This window comes from Nyctereutes procyonoides, unplaced genomic scaffold, assembly GCF_905146905.1.
Source record: "Nyctereutes procyonoides isolate TBG_1078 unplaced genomic scaffold, NYPRO_anot_genome, whole genome shotgun sequence".
Classification (NCBI taxonomy): Eukaryota; Metazoa; Chordata; class Mammalia; order Carnivora; family Canidae; genus Nyctereutes; species Nyctereutes procyonoides.
This window is the reverse complement of record NW_026575020.1, coordinates 55093801-55114922: the sequence shown is the minus strand read 5'-3', so window position 1 is coordinate 55114922 and position 21122 is coordinate 55093801. Positions and strand designations below refer to the sequence as shown.

Below are 21122 nucleotides of genomic sequence, written 5' to 3'. Positions count from 1 at the left end.
ACATCACCAGCCCACTGGCCCAACCCCAGACTTTCCCTGTTTTTCCAGGAACTTTGGGTCTATTATAACTCAAGAAAACTCAAGTGCTCACAGGACCCCAAACCCAATCCTTCCCCATCCAGGACAGCACATTTCTAAAATTCTGGTAATCTGAAGATACTTCAGCCTGTCCTCTAATTCTTGAGATAAGATCCTAGGACTTACAGTATGATACCTCTTTCAGAATAGAGTAGGAAGTACCTTACTGATCAGAAAAACCCAAGCTCCAAAATTTACTGGAAACAGAAATACTTTAGACCCCTTCCTGCTCACCAGGCTAGACACAGGCCCAGACTAAGGGGCCGAGAGACTGATCCTTCCTTATGTGTGACTGGCAGGAGGGTGATGCCATTTTCTGTGGCATTCATCAAAGCCCCGCCTCTTCACTGGCACCCTCTCTTTCTTCTACTGTCACTGCAGAGAACAGGGTGCTTTCTCTTTTCATTGTCCTTCCTTCCGGTTCTGCTCAAATCTGATTTGTTCCCAAAAATTCAAATGTGGCTTAGGAAGGAAGTCCTGGTAGAAATAACCCACTGCTGTAACAGACTAAGTATATTTAGGAATTCCCATTACTTTGAATAATAGGCAGAGACAATGACAAAGCCAAATAATGACATGTGTGTGCACCTTTGTAAGTTATTCTCCCTAACTGCTCTGTGCAGATGCACCCCCCTCCCCACCCTGCAATCAGCCGGATTCTGGAAGTCATCTTTCAGCTCCAGCTACATGTCTGTGAAAAGAATATGAATACAAAACCCAGTTTTCTTTCTCCAAATCTAGCTCTATTTTCTGGAAATCTTGGCTTTTTTCTGGCTCAAACAAGAGGAGCATCGCAGGAAGGGACCCCTTCCCCACTGCCCAGATCTGCTGAGTAAGATCCAGTTGAGGTCAATGAATTCAATACTGAGCAAGGTCGTCTGCTGTAGTTCCCAAAGGTCTCCCTTCTGGGAGTCTTCAAGGCAGTAGCCACTTGACCAGGCTGCATAAGAAGGGATGCCAAACTGTCTCACTTACTATACATGGAAATTTCTGACACCTTGTACCTTCGATTCATTCTGTCTGACACTCCCATTCCCACCTTGCTAAAGGTCCAATGCACTGATAAGATACCTACCTGCTTGAGGAGAGGGGTGGTGTGGAACCCCTGCGCTAAACAGACTCAGCTAGAGTGTGACAGCCCACAGGTCACCAGAAAGGGAGACCTGAAAGGGAGACTATTGAGAAGCGCTCTCTCTTAAGATGGTTTGAATACCCATCAGGTTCCAAGAAATAGGCTTGCTGGGTTTTTCTTGGTTTTAAATATCAAAGTAACCTACTGCAATGTTGTTCAAGTAAACAACCCTGAAACGAAAACTATTATAAACCCCAGGAAGGTCCCCAAGCTTGTCCAGAGAGCAGCCATTATCTACCTGCATGTGGCTCAGGAGTGAAGCAGGTCAGTGGAAAGAAAGTTAAGACACCAGTAAGAAGGAATGAGACATTCTAAGAAAGGATGACGGTGATGTTGCAGAACGCCGAGTATACTTAGTGTCCCAAACTGTACCCCTAAAGACAGCCAAGGGTGGTGGCATAGCAGGTCCTACCTGCACTCCTTGATCACTTGGTGGATGTCAAACTCAAAGGCGGCCAATAAGATGTTGTCCAGGGGTTCTGGGCTGCTCTCACCTCCCAGAAACAGGTCAAGGCTGGACTGTGGAAAGGTGGTGACAGAACTGGAACTCAATTCCCAGATGGAAAGAGAGACTCAAGGGGGCAGGCAGGGCTGCTGTGTAGGGAACCCTGGAGAAGGGCAATGGGGTCCTTCAAAAATGGGGCACCTGGCTGGCTCAGTTGGAAGAATGTGCAACTCTTGATCTCTAGGGTCATGAGTCTGAGCCCCATGTTGGGGGTAGAGGTTACTATAAAAATAAAAGATGGGGGGAGCAAAGGAAAGACCGTTCCTGTTCTTCAGGGAGGTTCAACTCAAAAGAGGTCGCACGCTGAAAATGACCTAGCCCCCAGGATTCCTATTACCCACCACCATCCCTTGGAGTTCAGGCTCACCTGGGCATAAAGGTGCAGGTCAATGGGTTTTACTGTGGGATGAGAATACAGGAGCCGGGTCACTAGGAAATGATACCAGTTATTCAGAAGCTCCTTCTGCTCCAACAAGGCAGCTTCATCTCCTAGCAAGATCTAAGGAAAGAGACATCTTCTCTCAGTTCCAGAGCCAACTTCTCTGTTAACTCTCTTGACCTTGGACACTAGGTGGCTCAGTTGGTTAAGTGCCTGTCTTTGGCTCAGGTCATGATCCTGGGGTCCTGGGATTGACCCCTACATTGGGCTCTCTGCTCAGCAAGGAGCCTGCTTCTCCCTCTCTCTGGCTCATTATCTCTCTCTCTCTCAACTAAATAAAATTAAAAGAAACCAGAAACACCCCCCCTGATCTCAATAAGAACACCTGGGCTGAAAGCTCTCTCCTTCCTGGCAGAGCTGATGGACAGCCTGTCCAAAGAGGACTGTGTTCCTGCTGTTGTTGTGTTGGATGTCACAGTTCCAACCTGGACCCCAACGTGGACTTCCTTCCCACTGACCTTGCAGAGAGACTCCAGGTGAGGGCTGGCCGCAAATGTGCTGTCCTGGAGGTGACGCTCACATTCCTCATGCCAATGCTGCCACTTCAGCTCCAGCTCCGTCAGTGTCTGGGTGTTACCAGGCTAAGGGGAGAGACACAGTGAGATGCTGTCACTACAGTAACCCCCTGTGCTTAATCCCTCTCATGTGACCCAGCAAAGCAGGGCTGCTCCCACATACACTGAGAACGGGCATTGTCCTCATCAGGTCCCCCAGGATTCGGCACATGCCTGCAGAGGAGGGGTTGGCATCAGCTTCCTTGGAGAGCATCTGCCGAGCCTCATCCAGCCGGCCCTGTAGCACCAAGATGGTCACCTGGGAGGACACACAAAAACATGAATATTGCATGGAGGCCAGAAGCCAGTCTCCTCAATCCACACTTTGGTTTCCCAGGCTTGTGGACATATGATAGTTTCTTCTCTCCAGCAGTAGTCTAGCTCATCCAGTCTAATGGTTTTAAACTAGACCATGCTTTTCAAACTGCATGTTATAACCCAATCTGATTGGGTTGCAACAGATTGCAACCAAATTTTTAAAAATAAATGAAATGCGGACACCTGGCTAGATCAGTCGAGTAGAGCATGCAACTCTTAATCTTGGGATCATGAGTTCAAGCCCCACACTGGATGCAGAATTTACTTAATAAATGAATGAATGAAACAGAAAACGGCATAGTACATGAAATAAAGATTGGTTCATAAAAGTTTTAGTTCAAATAAAAAATATGTACACACGCATACAATATAGTCAATCAATATAGTCAATCCTCTTTATTCAGAGATTTCATATTTGTGAATTTGCCTATTTGTTAACATTTATTTGTAACCCCAAAAATCAGTATATGTGAGGTACTTTCACCATTACTTTTGGAGATGCACAGAGTGGCAAAAAATTTGAGTCACTGCACATTCCCAGCTGAAGTTGAACCAGGTGGCACTCTACCTTCCTGTATCAACTCTCAAACTAAACAAGTGTCTTTTTCAGGATCTATCTAGGGGATCCCTGGGTGGCTCAGCGATTTAGTGCCTGCCTTCGACCCAGGGTGTGATCCTGGGGTCCCAAGATCGAGACCCACATCAGGCTCCCTGCATGGGTCCTGCTTCTCCCTCTGCCTGTGTCTCTGCCTCTCTCTCTTTCATGAATAAATAAAATCTTAAAAAAAAAAAAAAAGGATCTATCTAGTATCTTTTTTTTTTTGTATTTTTGTGCTTTTTGTTGAGCCTCCAAGCATAGTGCTAAGTGCTACACAGTGTTTCTAAGTGCTAAGAATGGATGATGGTCCATAAGTAGAAAATGTATGTTAGATAAGCTTCATTCAGGCATGCAATACACTGTTGTTGGCTAGAAGTTCAATGTTAATGAGTCAATAATGTATATCAAATAAGGTGTCTTTAAATAAAAACATACATAAAACAAGGTTATACACTGATCAGGTGACAAAAACAAGATCAGAGGCTCAAAGAACCTTGCATTGGTTATCATTAATACATGTTCCAGGCAATTTTATAGACCCTGTCATGACTAATGACAACCAACAGTATATACACACAATATGTAAAACATACAAAGTAACATTTTCCTGTACTGTCATGCTCAAAAAGCCAAATATATACATGCTGACAAATACCCAATTTCTCTCTAGTCTGTACTTCCTTTTCTGGATTCCAGACTTGTATACCATACTGCCTGGACAGTGTCTCCACTTGGATCTCACAGGCATCTTAAATGTAGCATGTCTGAAAGTAAACACCTGGCTGCCTCCAATTTACCAACCTGATTTTCCCACATTCTCCTATTTCTTACACATGCACGTCCAATCTATTAGCAAATCCCATCAATAGTACCTGTAAACTGCATCCAGAATTTAATGACTTCTCACCACCTCCTCTGCTCAGCTCCCATCCTTGTCCAGGTCACCACCATCTTTGCCTGGTTTAGTACCATCTAGACTGGTCTCTGCTTCTCCCTTGCTCTATCCTCAGTAGGGCAGCCAGAGAGCCTTGAGAACCTATGTCAGATCATGACATGACTGCTCAACTCTCCAATGCTCCTAACCCCATCTGACTCAGGGGTTGGGTCTATCAACTAGTTTATGCATGTTTATGTCCTTTAACCATAACAATCTTTTTCACGATTTTTTATTATTGGAGGGGCACCTCAGTGGCTCTGTTGGTTAAGCATCTGCCTTCAGCTCAGGTCATGATTCCAGGGTCCTGGGATCGAGTCCCAAATCAGGCTCCCTGCTCAGTGGGGGCCTGCTTTCTCTCTCTCTCTCTCTCTGCCTGCCACTCCCTCTGCCTATGCTCTGTCAAATAAATTTTAAAAATCTTAAAAAAAAAAAAAAAGATTTTACTTATTTGAGAGCACATATGCACAAGTGGGGGAAGGGGCAGAAAGAAAGGAACAAGCAGACTCCCCGCTAAGTGGGGAGCCCCACACAACTTGATCCCTAGACCCTAAGATCATGATCTGAGCTGAAGTCAGATGCTTAAATAAATGAGCCACCCAGGCACCCTAATCATAAATAAAATAATCTTAAATATAATCTTATTATCATCTGCATTATGCAGAAAAAACTAACAGCTGTTAAGTAACTCATTTAAGACCCCACAGCTAGTAAGAGGCAGAGCCAGGATGCTAACACAGGCAGTCTGGCACCACAGACCATGTTCTCACCACCCTGCTCTCCTACCTCTCTCAAAGTTAAAGTCCTTATGACAGTCTAGGGGACTCTACGATCTGACCCTGTGACTCTCTGCCCTTATGTCCCCAACTCATGCTCTCGTTCACACTGCACCACATCTCATTGTGCCTTCAGGTCGGAGTGCCTACAGGTCTGTCTGCAACATTCTCTCCCCTTCTTTGGCCCAGCATCGCTCCTCCCACATCATCTCATGAGGAAGGCCTTTCTGGATTCCCTGGCTCTACCATTGCCAATTCCCCACCTTGGCTTTACGGCTCTCCACACCACAATGCTTCACTGTGAGGCATGCTGCATATTTTGTTTCTGTATTTATTTCCTGTCTCCCCACCAGGATAGGATGTAAACTTCATAAGGGCAGTAATTTTTGCCCAGTTTGGTCATGGTTGTTTCCTCAGTGCCTTGCAAATAGGAACAATCAATAAATACTCTGAATAAATCAGAGACTCGAAATCTGGGCCCAATATATCCTGAGCAAGCTCTCCCTCCACTTACACAGATCTCCCAGCAACAAAAGGCCCAGAAATAGCATCACAGGTAACAATTCTTTACCGGAATTTCAGATTTTAAGTTTAATCAACTTTCCATTATTCAGGTCAACTAGCAACCTTTTCCCCAGTCCCTCCCAACTAGGTCACAGGTCAATAGGCACAGCATACATACATACATACATACACACATAGCCCCAATATATGTACTGATTTCCAAATTGAAAATTCAAAATGACTCCAGGATCATCGAGCTTTTTGTTTTTAATAGCTATATGGACCTATAATTTTCACACTATGAACATTCACCTACATATATAGCAAGTTTACAGAGTTGCGTACCATCACTATAATCTAGTTTTAGAACATTTATATCACCTCAAAACCAGTCCTGCTCATTTACATTAACCTCCCACTCCTCCACCAGCCTCTATCAATCAGTTTTGTCACTTCTTCTCTTTCTTAGATTCACAAAGAAATTAAGTTTCCCTGCTTACTGGAAAGTTTATAAAGCATTACTTCTCTTACACGACAACTTAGTGCTAAACTCTCCTATGGCGCAGAGAAGAAAAGATCTAAGAGCATCTCCATAAATCACAGACCCAAAGAGCCAGTCTGAGTGTAAACAAGGCTCAGAAGGCAATCCTCAGGACCACCAACAAGCACTGGGAAAAACAGAATACAAGGTGGAAGTCAGGAGGGTCAGACTGCAAGAGATGCTTACCAAGTTCCAAAAGCTCTCATGTTTGCTTGGATTCTCACTGCCCAGGACACCTGCCAATAAATTGTCCACTTCACACACATGCAGTCGGACCCAGTCAAGGAGGTGAAGAAGGAGAGGGCCAGCTGGAAGGAAAGACTCTCATTACACATAAAAACCTCAGCTTCATCTGCAGCAAATTCCACCTCCCAAGCACAGACAGAAAATGTACAGCAAATGACTATGTAGGAAGTGGCTGATCTCGCTTAGGTAGGCACCCCTTTGGTCCTGAATAAAGGACTGGGCTACGAAATGGACCTTTACAAATACTTCCTCTGAGCCAGGAAGTTCCACCTTTCATGACTCTTTGAAAAGGCTGAATCTGGGACACCCGGGTGGCTCAGCAGCTGAGCAGACATCTGCCTTCGGCTTAGGGAGTGATCCCGGGGTTTGGGGATCAACTCCTGCATTGGGCTACCTGTGGGGAGCCTGCTTCTCCCTCTGCCTAGGTCTCTGCCCTCTCCCTGTGTCTCTCATGAGCAAATAAATAAAATCTTAAAAAAAAAAAAAAGGGGGGCTGAATTTCACCACCCCCTCCATTCCGAATTCATCACTACTATGCAATACTTAATGGCTATGTAAGAAATGACCAGTTAGGGATTGGATTGGTACTGATTAGGTGCTAAGTATGCAACAACGATAGAAATATAGCTACAGCCCTCAAAATATACTGGACGAGGTAAATACTAAACAACTAATTTTTAGTTTCACATTGCTCAGGGCTTTAGTGGGAGTAAGAGTAAAAAGCTATGATTGCACAGAGATTATTTATAAACACTCATTTGTGGACAACAGCAAACATAAACCATCAAGAGAATGCAAAAAAGCCTGCCGCACCTCAACAGACAGCCCACTCAAGCCATGATACCATACCGACCACAATTTAGTTCAAGAGCATGGAATAATTCGGAGTGAACAGTTCACCTGTAGGACTGCCCCTGCCCCAATCACTGGGGACAGAATTCTCCTCTCACCATTTAATCCCTCCTCACATCCCTAAAACTCTTTTCCTTTTTTAATTTTTTTTTATTTTAAACAACCAATCTTTATTGCTTCACATTTCTGGAGGCCAGAAGTCTGAGATCAAGGAGTGGACAGAGTTCGTTCTTTCCAAGGCTGGAAGGGAGAACCCATTCCACACCTCTCCCCTGATTCTCCTAGAACTTTTTTAAGCTTGACCAGTCCATCATATAAATCCTGACCACCCCTGTCACCACCATTGTTCAGTATGTTTTTGTTTTTGTTTTGTTTTTTGAGGGGTCATCTGTCCAACATTTTAGGTTTTTAGAAGGCATTCTGACTTTTTGTACTAACTGACAAAACAGCAGGCAGGCTCCTTTGGGTGTTATATACAGCTTTCTGCTGGTTACGCTGATGAAGAACGATGAAAAGAGCATTCGTGGCAATAAAACTCATCAGCTATGCAGGAAAAGACAGATAGGAAAGGGCAAGGGAACACTTTTGATGATGTGAAGGGGTGATTCCATGCTCACCTGGGGCTACTTCAATAAAAAGAATCTCACAAAGGTTCCAAATGAGCTCCATTGCTGACAAAATGGAGACCTAAGGAAGAAATGGAGATAAAGTTTTAACTGAAAACATTCCTGAGATTTCTTAGAGCAAAGGAATGAAGCAAGGCTTGAATCATATGACGGTCATTTATTATTAACTCAATAATTACTGAATATTCACTATGGGAAACCCGTGAGAGAACTTAAGAACTTTTTATTTTAATGGTTCTTGTTTTAATTTTATTCTCTTATACTGTACATTAAACTATCTCATCACACCCATGGTCCTCACGAATACTATGATTTAGAAAGAGGCTCTGAGTAAAATGGAAGATGATTTTTAGGAAAATATTCAGTAAATAATATTAAGAATTCTACAGATACAGCAAAAATTGTGAAGTTGGTACTCAAGGGACTAAAGTTTTAAAAAATCTGTTAAAAGGCAAATCCAATAAAAGACCCAAAAATAAATCAGGTCTTGACCATGCCTTCAGGAATATGCAGTCTCCTCTCCCCCACCATCCTTTCATACACAAAGACTACCTTATTCATAAGGGGAAATGCTTTGCTGACTGTGCACTAGAGCACACTAGAAGATAGTGCACTAATCCGTATTTATTGAGTTTGAACATTATCAAGATTCTACCAAAGAAAGAGAATTCTTTCAGTCATCTTCCAGTGCCGACTAAAGTAAACAGCTCAGTAAAAATATGGGTTCATGAACTGAGTACAGTTTATAATAATAAATGGTGGTTCCAAATGCTCAGCTATCTCAGGTGACAAAATGTTAGGACTGACATTTCCCAGAAGAACTGGAAACTCAGGACACCTGGGTGGCTCAGCTGGTTGGGTGTCTGCCTGCAGTTCAGGTCATGATCTCAGGGTCATGGGATCAAGCCCTGCATTGGGATTCCTGCTCAGCAGAGTCTGCTTCTCTCTCTCCCTCTGCCTCCCCCAAGTTGTGTTCTCTCTCTTGCACTCTCTCTCAAATAAAATCTTTAAAAAAAATTTTTTTTTTAAACCTGGAAACTCATTTCCCATAAGAATTGGATCAAGCCCTGCATCCAGCTCCTGCATCCAGCTTGTATGGCTCACCACTCAGTGGAGAGTCTGTTGGAGATTCACTCTCCCCCTTTGCCCTTCCCCCTGCTCACAGACACACACGCTTTCAAATAAATAAATCTTTAAAACACAGACAACAACAAAAAATGATTGCAAAGTCACCCCAGGTGGGTGCTGAAGACACAGGACACAGAAGGACATAATGGTGCCAGCAGAACAACAAAGGTGGTCCTCCCCTTACCTGGCTGCTGAACTGGCGACCACTGGCTGGATCTTTAGCAGCAACTAACAAACACAAAACATTATAAGTGAACAATAAAATTTTATTCTCATAGTTATAGCTTCACATACCAGGTTCTTTGGCTTGTACCTTTGTTTCCTCTAGTGATCACCCATTTTCATTTTTTTTTTAGATTTTATTTATTCATGACAGATACAGAGAGAGAGAGAGAGAGAGGCAGAGACACAGGCAGAGGGAGAAGCAGGCTCCATGCAGGGAGCCCGACGTGGGACTCGATCCCAGGTCCCCAGGATCACACCCTGGGCTGAAGGCGGAGCCACCCGGGCTGCCACCCATTTTCACTACAGATCTTTTTTTTTTTTTTTTGAGAGCGCATAGGGGTGGGGGAGGGAGCAGAGGAACAGAGAATCTTAAGCAGACTCCACATTCAGTGCAAGCTGATATAAAGCTCCATCTCAGGACCCTAAGATCATGACCTGAGAAGAATCCAAGAGTCAAGCACTTAACTGACTGAGACACTGAGGAGCACCTTCACTACAGATTTTTAAAAAATGCTTCCTATCTCTTTGTTGCAGATCAGTGATTCACAAACTCAATGCCCTCAAGTTACAAGCAACACTTTCAACTGCAAACAGCAAACAAGAGACCATCAGGTTATAAAAGACTCTACTGGGGTGGGGGGGGGACGCTTGGGTGGCTCAGTGGTTGAGTGCCTTAGACTCACAGGATCCAGGATCAAGTCCCACATCAGGCTACCTGTAGGAGGACTGCTTCTCCCTCTGCCTATGTCTCTGCCTCTCTCATGAATAAATAAATAAATCTTAAAAAAAAAAAAAAAAAGGGCAGCCCAGATGGCTCAGCAGTTTAGCGCCGCCTTCAGCCCAGGGCATGATCCTGGGGACCCAGGATCAAGTCCCACGGCGGGCTCCCTGCGTGGAGTCTGCTTCTCCCTCTGCCTGTGTCTCTGCCTCTTTCTCTGTGAGTCTCTCATGAATAAATACAATCTTTAAAAAAAAAAAAAAAAAAAAAGACTACTCAGCATCCAGGCGTGGCTCTCATGGTCATGGTGACTTTAAATCACAAAGGGTGGGGCACCAGGGTGGTTCAGTGTCAGTTAAACGAACAACTCTTGGTTTCTGCTCAGTTCCTGATCTCAGCATCTTGAGATCAGGCCCTCAATTAGACTGTATGATCAGCAGAATCTGTTTAAGGGACTCCTGGGTGGCTCAATGGTTGAGCACCTGCCTCTGGCTCAGGGCATGATCCTGGAGTACTGAAATTGAGTCCCACATCAGGCTTCCTGCATGGAGCCTGCTTCTCCCTCTGCCTGTGTCTCTGCCTCTGCCTCTGTCTCTCATGAATAAATAAAATCTTTAAAAAAAAAACAAAAAGCTCTCTCCGTCTGCCCTTCCAACACTCACACTTTCTCTCTCAAAATAAATCTTTTAAAAATAAATAAATAAATCACCAAAGTTAAAGAACCAGGAATGTGATTTTCAAAGACTGTTAATTTGGCTGCTAGTCTCACACCTGTCGACTCAGTATGTTTTGTTTTTAAAGATTTTATTTATTTATTCAAGAGAGACACAGAGAGAGGCAGAGACACAGGCAGAGGGAGAAGCAGGCTCCATGCAGGGAGCCCGACATGGGACTTGATCCCTAGTCTCCAGGGTCAGGCCCTGGGCTGAAGGTGGCGCTAAACTACTGAGTCACCCGGGCTGCATGACTCAGTATGTTCTAACTTGAAAAATGTGCTTATTAAGAGGGCTGCCTGAGTGGCTCAGTGGGTTGAGCATCTGCCCTTGGCTCAGGTCATCTCACGGTCCTGGGATCCAGTCCCACATCGAGCTCCCTGCTTAGCAGGGAGCCTGCTTCTCTCTCTGCCCCTACCCCTCATGTTCTCATGCTCTCTCTATCAAATAAATAAATAAAATATTTTTAAAAATGTACTTAAGATAACTGCCAAAAAATTATGGATTATATAGGAAAGTTAAGAGTTTTAAACTGTAAAGTCAAATACATTTTGCGGTATTTATAACCAAACGTTTCAATTACTCTCACATGTACACACATAAAATCCTTACTTGCAACCTGGTGCATTTCCTCCATACATGCTCTTATGACTGAGCGGTAGTTCTTACTCACTCGAACCAATCTACAAAAAAGGAAATGACACACAAGATGAGCCTGGAGCATCTTGTGGTGACAAAAAGGAAGGAAGTTCTCAATAGAAGATAGGAGCTTGCTCAAAGACAGGAACCAACCTGAAGGAGTTTCTAACAGCCAAAGCTTTAACAACTTGAGCATCAAAATGAGTAACACATGAGATAACCCATACAATAAAATAAATATCCATGAATTCATATTAATTGTTGGGGGAATCCCTGGGTGGCTCAGAGGTTTGGCACCTGCCTTCAGCCCAGAGTGTGGTCTGGAGACTCGGGACCAAGTCCCACATCAGGCTCCCCACAGGGAGCCTGCTTCTCCCTCTGCCTGTGTCTCTGCCTCTCTCTTGGTGTCTCTCATGAATAAATAAAATATTTAAAAAAAAAAAAGATGATATCCACTGATGGACACTAGTGGAACTAGTGGTCCAAAAAAAAATTTTTTTTCTCTGTCTCTCACAGAGAGAGAGAGAGAGAGAGAGAGAGAGAGAGAGGCAGAGACACAGGCAGAGGGAGAAGCAGACTCCATGCAGGGAGACCGACGTGGGACTCGATCCCGGGTCTCCAGGATCACACCCTGAGCTGAAGGTGGCGCTAAACCACAGAGCCACGGGGGCTGCCCAAAGAGAAATACAATTTGCATAATCTCAAAATTTCTTCTCCAAATACTTACTAGTTACAAAGGGAAGGATGGTAACTTCATAGTGGAGAAACCCAGTAGAAACCACTGAAGTAATCAAGGTCCACAAAACCAGTATAAGACATCAACATCATGAACCCCATGATATGATATACTGAAGACACATACCAGTTCTGTGGTATTCTTACTAAAAATGCACCACCTTTGTCCAATCATGAGAAAACACTGGAGAAACCCAAATGGAGGGAAAGTCACCAAAATAACTGGTCGATAGTTTTCAAAAGTGTCAAGGTCATGAAAGAGACTAAGGGATAAAAACCAAATGCAACCTGAGATGCAGAAAAGAAAAAAGGGCATTAGTGAAATAACTGGTGAAATTCAAATGAAGGAGCACCTGGGTGGCTCAGTGGTTGAGTGTCTGCCTTGGCTCAGGTCATGATCCCGGGGTCCTAAGATCAAGTACTGCATCAGGCTCCCCATAGGGAGCCTGCTTCTCCCTCTGCCTATGCGTCTGCCTTTCTATCTCATGAATAAATAAAATCTTAAAAAAAAAAAAGGGAAATTCAAATGAAGTCTTTAATCATAACGCACTGATGTGTAATTTTCCTAGTTCAAGTAACAATAATATGGCTATGTAGATATTAAGGTTAGAAAACTGGGTGAGAGATACACAGGAATCTATTATTTTTGTTACCTTTTCTGTAAGTCCAAAATTAGTTCAAAATAAGGTCTTTAAAAAAGAAAATGAGGGACGCCTGGGTGGCTCAGCAGTTGGGCGCCTGCCTTTGGCTCAGGTCGTGATCCTGGGATCCAGGATCAAGTCCCACATCGGGCTCCCTGCGAGGAGCCTGCTTCTCCCTCTGGCTGTCTCTGCCTCTCTGTCTTTGTCTCTCATGAATAAATAAATAAACCTTTAAAAAAAAAGGAAAAAGACAATGACAAAACTAAAACATTCACAAGAAAGTAACTGGTTTAGTTATCAAGATGTAATCTTTAGGGATGCCTGGGTGGCTCAGCAGTTGGGTATCTGCCTTCAGCTCAGGGTGTGATCCCAGGGTCTGGGATCAAGTCCCACTCCTTGCGGGGAGCCTGCTTCTCCCTCTGCCTGTGTCTCTCATGAATGAATGAATGAATGAATGATTTAATTAATTAATTAATTAAAAAATAAAAAAGCTCCAGGGGCACCTGGGTGGCTCAGCTGGCTAAGCGGCTACCTTCAAGACAGGTCAGGGTCCCAGGGTCTTGAAATCGAGCCCTGCCACATTGCCTTGGGCTCCCTGCTCAAGGGAGAGCGCTTTTCCCTTTCCTTCTGCACCCTCTCCCCACCGTGTACTTGCTCTTTCTCGAAAGAAAGAAAGAAAGAAAGAAAGAAAGAAAGAAAGAAAGAAAGAAAGAAAGAAAGAAAGAAAAGACATTTCATTTGACTTTCACAATTTAGTTTTGGACTTCAACACCCATTAGCAGCCTACTTACTGTGCTTTTCTGGATTTTCCAGTCAATTCTTCTTCAATTCTCTGGAGGCCCACAAAGATTCCATGGGATTCATTGAAAAGTTTTCTCAAGATCTGAGAGTAAACATCTATATCCTTTCGAATGATATAGATAAAGGGGCAGCCTGGTTCGGTCTCTGATTTTTCTGAAACAGGAAAATTTTAGTATCAATCATTATAACCCTCATACAAGAACTCACTTTCAATTTTTAAATGAGTTATCTAATTACAAAAGCTTCAGCTTCTTTGCTGTTGATTTCATTTTTAAAGTATAAATTGGGGTGTCTGGGTAGATCAGTCAGTTAAGCAATTAACTCTTGACTTTGGCTCAGGTCATGATCTGAGGGTTGTGAGACTGAGCCCTACATTGGCCTCTATGCTGAGTATGGAGCCTAAGATTCTCTTCCTTCTCCCTCTGCTCCCCACACTCCACTCACACTCCCGCCTCTATCCCCCCAAAAAGTATGAATTATCATTTATCAATTATTTACATGTAAATTGCTTAAATATAAATGTTTACTCTCAGACTTTTACTCCTCAACTCACTGGCTTATGTATTTTACTGTTTTTTTTTTAATTAATTTACTTTTTCTTTCATTTTTTTTAAATTTTTATTTATTTATGATAGTCAGAGAGAGAGAGAGAGGAGAGAGAGAGAGAGAGGCAGAGACACAGGCAGAGGGAGAAGCAGGCTCCATGCACCGGGAGCCCGACGTGGGATTCGATCCTGGAAAGGCAGGCGCCAAACCGCTGCGCCACCCAGGGATCCCTCTTTCATTTTTTTAAAGCAAGCTCTGGCTGGCTCAGTGGGTAGGAGAGTGTCCAACTCTTTATCTTGGGGTTGTGAGTCTGAGCTGCACACTGGGTATAGAGATTACTTAAAAATAAAATCTTTAAAAAAAATAAAATAAGGGGTGCCTGGTAGGTCAGCCAGTTAAACATCTGCTTTCAGCTCAGGTCAAGATTCCAGAACCCTGGGATTGACCCCTACATCAAGCTCCCTGCTCAGCAGGGGCCTGGTGCTCCCTCTCTCTCTGACGTTCCACCTGCTTGTGCTCACTCTGTACGAATGAATGAATGAATGAATGAACAAATAAATAAATAAATGCAACCTGTAGGCCCAACATGGGAGTTGAACTTATTTTGGAACTTTTTCCCTCCATCAATTGACATATATTGAAAAAAATTAAAGTCACTTAATATTAGCTATGTATAACTCAATAAATAAGATAAACCTACAGCCAAGGGGTGCCTGGGAGGCTCAGTCAGTTAAGCATCTGCCTTCAGCTCAGGTCATGATTCTAGAGTCCTGGGATGGAACACTGGGTTGGGCTCCCTGCTCTGCAGGGAGTCTGCTTCTTCAGCTCCCTAGGCCCCTCCTCCTTGCATGAGCAGGCTTCAGTGCTCTCTCTCTCAAACAAATAGCCTAAAAAAAGATAAACTTAGAGCTGAAATTTTATATAATCTCAAATTCAAATAACTATTATTTCTATATTATTTTGTACTGCCATTACTCCTAAAACAAAGAATCAAGAGTTGACTAAAATATTTTGCAACAGTGATAAAAAGGCTCTATAATGATAAATTATAAACCACCAACTTGTGGAAATTCCTTATATAACAGCTTCTTGAACATGCTGTGATGATATTCAATGGCTTGTCTCTAATGAGATTTCAACAGACATAAACAGAAAACCTCATGTTTCCAACAATCGAGGACAAACTAAAAATGCTGATAAGCTCCCATTAAGTATGAAAAGAGACCAGACATATTCAAAGAAGGTTCTATTCTAAGCAATTGTCCCTTTGGCAGCTTCTACAGTTCTGCCAAGCTTGAGATCTTTAATACCAAAATATCCCATAAACATTGGCAACATCAGGGACAACGGTCAACAATAAAATCAAGGAAAACCACGTCGAAAAAATTTTTTTTAACTACAGCACTTCAAAATTGCATGAACTGCACACCCCATGATTTGCCAAAATTATAAGACTTTCATTAGATCAATCTCCTCCTTATAAAAGAGGAAAATCTCCACATTTGGATAAAGAACATGTCGAAGATTTGCAAAAAAAAATCTCTTCAACATTTCCAGAGACTTCTCTTGAAAAGGAGAAAGCAAAATCAAATGTCAAAATGTAACCTTATCTTGCTACTAGAGGAGTCTGTCACAGAAAGAAAAGATCCATGTCCAAAACCTGAAGGAGAACAAGGAAGAGCCATTTCACTCTCCAGATCTTTTGTGCTTTGTATCAATAGCCATAAGAATTCATCAAATTCACAATAATACAAAGGTAAGGGCTAGGAGAACTAAGGTTTCACCGTATGGGAGCTACTGTGAAGGGAATTTAGTCATTCTGGTCAAGAAGGGGAAAAAACTTGAAATTTTTAAATATAAAGGCACACCACAAAAATTATTAATTTTTTTCCCTTAGAGTCAACATCTGCCACATCTCATAAATGAATCAAAATCTTAAACAACTTGGGCAGCCAGGTAGCTCAGCGGTTTAGCGCCACCTTCAGCCCAAGGGCCTGATACTGTAGTCCTGGGATCAAATCCCGCGTCGGGCTCCCTGCATGGAGTCTGCTTCTCCCTCTGCCTGTGTCTCTGCCTCTCTGTCTCTCTGTGTGTTTCTCATGAATAAATAAATAAAATCTTTAGAAAAAAAAATCTTAACTAAGGTTCCAAAAATGAAAATGGTACAAAGTTTGTTCAACTGCCTCAGTTAGTTAAATCTGAGAGAATAAGGGGAAAAAACCTACCATTTTTGTTGAAGGAGGTTTCACACACCAGCATCTCCCCTGGACCCCAGTCAAAACACATTTGCTTCTTCTTGGAATTCACTCCTGGAATCAACTAGTAAAATAAAGGTACAGACACTGTTATTTTAATTAGAGCCTTTGCTTTCAATTGATTTGCAAGTATAACCCTAGAAATAAATGGTTATGAAAGTTAAGAGCTGATCTATGTATATACAGCTGAGTGTGGTTGAGATCAGCTAGTGTGTTAAACCCTGAATAAGCAAGTGAGCTTTGCCAGGCACCTCAACCCAGCCTGTCACTTTGCAAGTGTTGATATAAAGGAAAGCTGCCCTTAATCAATTACTATATATAATTTAGTAATCTGTAGTTTAGAAAAAGAGGATTTTTAAAAAATAAAAAGGATGGGACACCTGGGTAACTCAGTGGTTGGGCATCTGCCTTTGGCTCAGGGCATGATCCTGGAGTCCCAGGATCGAGTTCCACATTGGGCTCCCTGCATGGAGCCTGCTTCTCCCTCTGCCTCTCTGCCTCTCTGCCTCTCTCTCTCTCTCTCTCTCTGTGACTATCAAAAATAAATAAATTTTTAAAAAAATTTAAAAATAAAAAATAAACTCAACTGTTTACTTACTAAAAGGAGCCCTCCAATACCATGTCTTCTGTGCCATCTCTTTAATGAAGACTTTTTCTCCCCAACTCAGATCAACCCCTTTGGGCCTCAGCCTTATATACTCAACTACCTAATTCACACCTTTATAGATTACCTAACCTCTAGAGCTATATCCGTAACAACAGAACCAAAAAGGATTCTTGGTGCTCATGTCCAAGTCTCTCCCACCAGGACAAAGCCTTTCCCAAACTGTTAGGAGCAATCTTCGATTCTTCTCTTTTCCTTACGACCTTTGTCTAACCAGTAAATCCCGTTCTATTCTTAAATAAGCCTGAATCCAACCACTTACCATGTCTAGCAGTCTAACCCAAGTCACCATCAACTCTCATGGGACTACAACAGCATTTCTTCGGTGCCTGAAATGACTCTCCTACATGGTTATCTGTCCTATAAATAGATAAAAGCTCGCAAGGGGAGGGGATTCCAGGATTCTCGTTCACTGTCTAGAAGAGACCCTGGCACAAAGCTGGCACTCCATAAACAGTTTTGGCAGAGAATAAATTTGGCTGGCAATATTCTGGTCTCAAGACAAGTGCAGTCAGTTCTCAGAAAGGGCTAATGCAGTCATCCAACAACTAAGCAATGTCTAGTAAGCCTTTTTCTGTGCTGTGCTCTAGAAACACAACAATGTTAGAATATAGTTTCTGCCCTCCAAAAGCTAGTAGTCTACTGAGAAGTCCAATAAACAGGCAGTAAGAAAAGTGGAGAAATGCTAAGACAGAGATAAACACAAAAGAGGATTTTTTAGCAGACTCTTAATGGATGAATAGGCCAGGCAAGGGGGAAGTATTACACACAGTGGTGCTGAAGGAAATGAGTATCTGTATGCAAAAAATAAACCTCACACCATAGACAAAACACAAATTAGACACATACAGGAAATCTGTAAAATTGGAAAAGCACAGTAGAAAATCTTTTTGATCTTAAAGAAAAGATAAGACACAAAAAAGCACAAACTACAGAACTTATAAATCGGGACATCAAAATTAAACTTTTGCTGTTAAAAAGATAGAATTAAGAAAATGAAAAGGGAAGCCACAGACTGGGAGAAAACATGTATTTGATATCTAGAATATAAAAAGAACTCTTACAATTCATTATTTTTAAAAATATGGTACGTGTGATGCCTAGGTGGTTCAATGGTTGGGCGTCTGCCTTCAGCCCAGGTCATGATCCTGGAGTCCCGCGATGGAGTCCCGCATCGGGCTCCCCACAGGGAGCCTGCTTCTCCCTCTGCCTGGGTCTCTGCCTCTCTCTCTGTGTCTCTCATGAATAAATAATATCTTTAAAAAATAATAAATAGGGCAGACCGGGTGGCTCAGCAGTTTAGTGCCACCTTCCGCCCAGGCCTGTTTCCTATCTGGTCTCCTTAACACCAGTGTGGATCTGAGCTATCACAAGTCCATCATCACTACTGGTGTTAAAAAATAAATTTAGATTGGGGCACCTGAGTGGCTCAGTCCATTAACTGTCTGCTTTTGGCTCAGGTCATGATTTCAGGATCCTAAGATCAAGCCCTGTGTCAGGTTCCCTGCTCTGTGGGGAGCTTGCTTCTCTCTCTCTGCTCCTTTACCTGCTTGTGCTCTCTGAAATAAAATCTTTTGCTTTTAAATGAATAAAATCTTTTTTTTTAATTTTTATTTTTATTTATGATAGTCAGAGAGAGAGAGAGAGGCAGAGACACAGGCAGAGGGAGAAGGAGGCTCCATGCACCGGCACCAGGAGCCCGACGTGGGATTCGATCCTGGGTCTCCAGGATCGTGCCCTTGGCCAAAGGCAGGCGCCAAACCGCTGCGCCACCCAGGGATCCCTGAATAAAATCTTTAAAAAAAAAAGTTTAGATCATCTTCATTTAATTTGTAAAGCATAGCTAATTACCATGGCTCAATATTAACGTAGTGGCTCCCAGGGTTGTGCAGGTTACTGGGAAAGTGCCCCCATCCAAAGATTCTGACATAAGTGGAGGAGGGAAAGGCAAGATGACAAATAGTCTGAAAACGTTCCAGTGATTTTTTTTTAATTTTTTATTTTTTTATTTATTTATGATAGTCACACACAGAGAGAGAGAGGCAGAGACACAGGCAGAGGGAGAAGCAGGCTCCATGCACCGGGAGCCCGACGTGGGATTCGATCCCAGGTCTCCAGGATCGCGCCCTGGGCCAAAGGCAGGCGCCAAACCGCTGCGCCACCCAGGGATCCCTCCAGTGATTCTGATATTCTGATTTTTCTTCCAACTGACACTGACATAGCCCTTGATATGTAATAAAGTACTTTATATAGGTCTTAAAAATTTAACACTTCGAGCAGTAAGTTTTATAGAGTAACAACAACCCAAGTTAACTGCTATTTATGATCTCGTGTCTCCTTTTGTCCAGTTAGCTTTGAAACGACTCCCACCTTTAATCTTTGGTTTTTGTCAGACACCCCTTTGCCACCTGATGGCTTTAGCTGAAAACTGCAGGCAACTCAACCTTCTAAAAAGCAAAGATACAAGATCAGGCAACCTGCAATTTAGTGAGGCTTATAACTGACCAAGAGTTAAGAGGTGCAGAACAAGTCAATAACGGACAAAAATATTTGACCTAGTCGGGGAGGTAAGGGGAAGGCTTTCTTGAGAAAGAGGGTGCTGGTTCTTGCATCTGAAAAATGAGGAGATAAACCTGAGAGAAAAAGAAAGTGTGTTCCAGGCAGGAAGAATGGTAGGTATCTCCTATCGAAAAAGCCAGTAATCTCTTTTCAAACATTATAAATTAGGGATCCCTGGGTGGCTCAGTGGTTTAGCTCCTGCCTTCAGCCCAGGGTGTAGTCCTGGGGTCCTGGGATCGAATCCCTCATGGGGCTCCCTGCACGGAGCCTGCTTCTCCCTCTGCCTGGGTCTCTGCCTCTCTTTGCCTCTCATGAATAAATAAAATGTTTTTAAAAAAATCACAGATCCTTCACATTTGACACTCTTCTTAAAGTCCAGACAGAACTAAAAGCGAACAGAGCAATAAGAACAAGAAGTCTTCCGAAGTGAATAAAAACTTTTAGCAGGGGATCCCTGGGTGGCGCAGCGGTTTGGCGCCTGCCTTTGGCCCAGGGCGCGATCCTGGAGACCCGGGATCGAATCCCACATCGGGCTCCCAGTGCATGGAGCCTGCTTCTCCCTCTGCCTGTGTCTCTGTCTCTCTCTCTCTCTCTCTCATAAATAAATAAATAAATAAATAAAAAACCTTTTAGCAAAGCTTGGCCAGCACGGCACAAGAGGCAGAAGCCAAGCTCACGGTATTGAGATGCGAAGCTTAGTTCTGCGGGAGAAAAAAAGCCCCAGTTCCTCTGCTCGGTCGAGCTAGAGCTCTAGTCCAATAGGAAAAGCGAGGGAAGTGGGATGGGAAAGTCAGGAAGACACGAAAGGGTGAGGAAGCGAGGCCTCCGAGCCAGGCATTTCTGAGGAAACGAAAAAGTGGGGAAACAGCGACCACTGCGACCCAAACACGAGCGCCTAGCTAATGGGACCTCCGAACTGTGGCAACGAAGCTGAGGGAGGAGGCCGGGAGCCTCGCGGGAGGTGGAAGCAGACACAACCCTCACACCGCGAAGACAAGGCCGGTGCGGGGCGCCCTTACCGTGACGGTAGGCTCGCCGTCGAGTTCCTCCATTGCGCCTCGCCTCAGCCGCCTGGAACGGGCTCGGCCGCCGAAGCTCCCGGCTCAGGCCTCCCGCTCACAGCCGGCTGCGAGAGAGGACCCCCTCCCGGGCGCCTCCCGCACTGCCTGCAGGCCCAAACCCCCGGCGCGGCAGGGGCCCCGCCTCTCGGCCACGATCCTCCCTCCGCGACACTCTACACGTGCCCCTCCTTCATGGCCGGCGACAACACGACAGGGAAAACAGCGCCGGGGTAGCCTGTCCTCACAGTAACCTTCGGCCAGGTCAGGCGCCGCCGCGGGCAGCCCGGCACTGGCCGGGGTAAAGGCCCCCGGAGACGGCGGGAGCCGCGGAGCG

General features: G+C 43.8%; 1 protein-coding gene across 2 annotated transcripts in view; it reads right to left on the bottom strand.

Annotated features, from left to right (window-relative positions):
* NUP85 (nucleoporin 85) overlaps nt 1–20900 on the bottom strand; it is a 34521-nt gene extending 13621 nt beyond the window's left edge. The window contains exons 1-11 of one of the 2 annotated variants that reach the window (XM_055315844.1): nt 20747–20900; nt 16475–16568; nt 13694–13856; nt 11500–11570; nt 9416–9459; nt 8095–8164; nt 6566–6687; nt 2833–2967; nt 2613–2735; nt 2083–2214; nt 1623–1729 (exon numbers count right to left, since the gene is read on the bottom strand). In XM_055315844.1, the coding sequence (XP_055171819.1) occupies nt 1623–1729; nt 2083–2214; nt 2613–2735; nt 2833–2967; nt 6566–6687; nt 8095–8164; nt 9416–9459; nt 11500–11570; nt 13694–13856; nt 16475–16568; nt 20747–20779 (1094 nt within the window). In that variant the 5' untranslated portion in view covers nt 20780–20900. The remainder of the gene's footprint in view (nt 1–1622; nt 1730–2082; nt 2215–2612; nt 2736–2832; nt 2968–6565; nt 6688–8094; nt 8165–9415; nt 9460–11499; nt 11571–13693; nt 13857–16474; nt 16569–20746) is intronic. The other variant, XM_055315852.1, reaches the window with a different exon arrangement.
* Nucleotides 20901–21122: the final 222 nt, after the last annotated feature.